Source organism: Salmo salar, chromosome ssa29 (assembly GCF_905237065.1).
Source record: "Salmo salar chromosome ssa29, Ssal_v3.1, whole genome shotgun sequence".
Lineage (NCBI taxonomy): Eukaryota > Metazoa > Chordata > Actinopteri > Salmoniformes > Salmonidae > Salmo > Salmo salar.
In genome coordinates this window covers 41415001-41417500 of record NC_059470.1, presented here as the reverse complement: position 1 = coordinate 41417500, position 2500 = coordinate 41415001, and the positions used below count along the sequence as shown (strand labels likewise).

Sequence of the window (2500 nt, the reverse complement as noted above, 5' to 3'; positions counted from 1 at the left end):
GGAGTCATATATGTAGGAGTATGTTTGTCACTTGGTTTTGTGGGTAGTTGATTTTGCACTGCTGTATGTAAGTACTTAGCCTGTAAAACTGTCGGTCTGTCGTTCTCTTTTGTTTATTGTTTTTCCCGTGTTCACGTTTATTTAATAAATTATCATGATGAACACGCAACCTGCTGCACCTTGGTCCATTTCCACAGAAGACAGCCGTTACAAGAACACAGTGGCCTCCATCATTCTTAAATGGAAAAAGTTTGGAACCACCAAGAGTCTTCCTAGTTCTGGCCGCCCGGCCAAACTGAGCAATCGGGGGAGAAGGGCCTTGGTCAGGGAGGTGACCAAGAACCTGATGGTCACTCTGACAGAGCTCCAGAGTTCCTCTGTGGAGATGGGAGAACCTTCCAGAAGGACAACCATCTCTGCAGCACTCAGGCCTTTATGGTAGAGTGGCCAGACGGAAGCCACTCCTCAGTAAAAGGCACATGACAGCCCGCTTGGAGTTTGCCAAAAGGCACCTAAAGGATTTTCAGTCCATGAGAAACAAGATTCTCCGGTCTGATGAATCCAAGATTAAACTCTTTGGCCTGAATTCCAAGCATCACGTCTGGAGGAAACCAGGCACCATCCCTACGGTGAAGCCTGGTGGTGGCAGCATCATGCTGTGGGGATGTTTTTCAGCAGCAGGACAACGACCCTAAGCACACAGCCAAGACAATGCAGGATTGGCTATGGTACAAGTCTCTGAATGTCCTTGAGTGGCCCAGCCAGATCCCGGACATGAACCCGATCGAACATCTCTGGAGAAACCTGAAAATAGCTGTGCAGCGACGCTCCCCATCCAACCTGACAGAGCTTGAGAGGATCTGCAGAGAAGAAATGGGAGAAACTCCCCAAATACAGGTGTGCCAAGCTTGTAGCGTCATACCCAAGAAGACTCGAGGCTGTAATCACTGCCAAAGGTGCTTCAAGAAAGTACTGAGTAAAGGGTCTGAATACTTCTGTAAATGTTTTATTTTATTTAAACATTTCTACAAATCTGTTTCTGCTTTTTCAATATGGGGTATTGTGTGTGTAGATTGATGATGAAAAAAAAAAAAAAACAATTGAATCCATTTTAGAATAAGGCTGTAGCGTAACAAAATGTGGAAAAAGTCAAGGGGTCTGAATACTTTCCTAAAGCGCCGTATAAACATTCAAACAGAGCATTTTACATTACAGAACATGTTCAAATGTTTCTAAAATTCCAACGGGACAAAAAAACTATTAATAAAAGTAGCATAGTATTTGCATATCTCAAGTGCAGTACAGTATATCTAGAACAAAGCATTTGTTTTGATAAAGACAAAGTTCCCCATATTTCCTTGGAGCACTGGGGGGGGCTTGTGCCACGTCGAGACAATGGAGGGTTCATCCCAGGCTGAGGTTCAGGGTCGGAGAGCAGAACGAGCTCTCTCTAGGATCTCGGTCTGTATCAGAGGGTAGTCTGGGTGCTCTGTGAGGACCTGGGGGGGGGAACGGGCAGGTCAGGAAAACACTCTCTACACTACACTACAACATTATCCTCTAAACTAAACCCTTCCATTTAGTCCTTTCTGGTATTTCCGGTAGTGATAGCCTGGTCCCAGATCTCGTTGTGCTGTCTTGCAGATCTGGGACCAGGCTACAGTAGTAATATCACCCACAGTACAGACCTTGTGACAAACCTCTATGGCCTCGTTGTACTGCTTGAACTTCAGGTAGTTGAAGGCCAGTCTGAAACCTGAACGGAAGACAGGACCCACACATCGACATTACAGACCTTTTAAACCGTTTAAAAAGATGCACTATGCTGACATCACTTCTCCATTTCCTGGTTGAAAAAAATTATAATACTTCACCTAATTTCGGTTTGTGACAAAACGAGCAAGTACAGTCTAGATAATCATTCTACCATCTAAACTTCTGTGAAATATATTTTACAGATCCAAAAATATTGTATTTTCAGCTGTTTGAAGTTGATGTACAAAACCGAAAGTAAAAGATACAAAAAAAAGGAAATTTAAGAACGGGAAGCATAGAAATAGCACATAGAACAGATCTACAGATGATCAGACTGGCTTTCAATGAGAATGACAGATCTATAACACATAGAACAGATCTACAGATGATCAGACTGGCTTTCAATGAGAATGACAGATCTATAACACATAGAACAGATCTACAGATGATCAGACTGGCTTTCAATGAGAATGACAGATCTATAACAACATAGAACAGATCTACAGATGATCAGACTGGCTTTCAATGAGAATGACAGATCTATAACAACATAGAACAGATCTACAGATGATCAGACTGGCTTTCAATGAGAATGACAGATCTATAACAACATGTCTATGTGAATTTGGTGTTTAAGGGTGTCCACAGACTCACCCATGCTGGGGTTCACTCTGTTCGTGTAGAGCCAGGCGTGATCGTAGAACACTGATGCATCATGGTACGACTGTTCCTTCTCCCTAATGTA

General features: G+C 43.0%; 1 protein-coding gene across 8 annotated transcripts in view; it reads right to left on the bottom strand.

The window, feature by feature from the left end:
* LOC106590692 (tetratricopeptide repeat protein 21B) overlaps positions 1 to 2500 on the bottom strand; it is an 83254-nt gene that overhangs the window by 2014 nt on the left and 78740 nt on the right. For 5 of the 8 annotated variants that reach the window (XM_045710871.1, XM_045710875.1, XM_045710876.1 and 2 more), the window contains 3 exons: positions 2410 to 2500; positions 1689 to 1756; positions 909 to 1499 (listed from right to left, as the gene is read on the bottom strand). The exon at positions 2410 to 2500 is cut by the window's right edge and continues 30 nt beyond it. In XM_045710871.1, the coding sequence (XP_045566827.1) occupies positions 1422 to 1499; positions 1689 to 1756; positions 2410 to 2500 (237 nt within the window). In that variant the 3' untranslated portion in view covers positions 909 to 1421. Of the gene's footprint in view, positions 1 to 907; positions 1500 to 1688; positions 1757 to 2409 lie in introns of those variants that run through there. The other 3 variants (XM_045710878.1, XM_045710877.1, XM_045710874.1) reach the window with 2 other exon arrangements.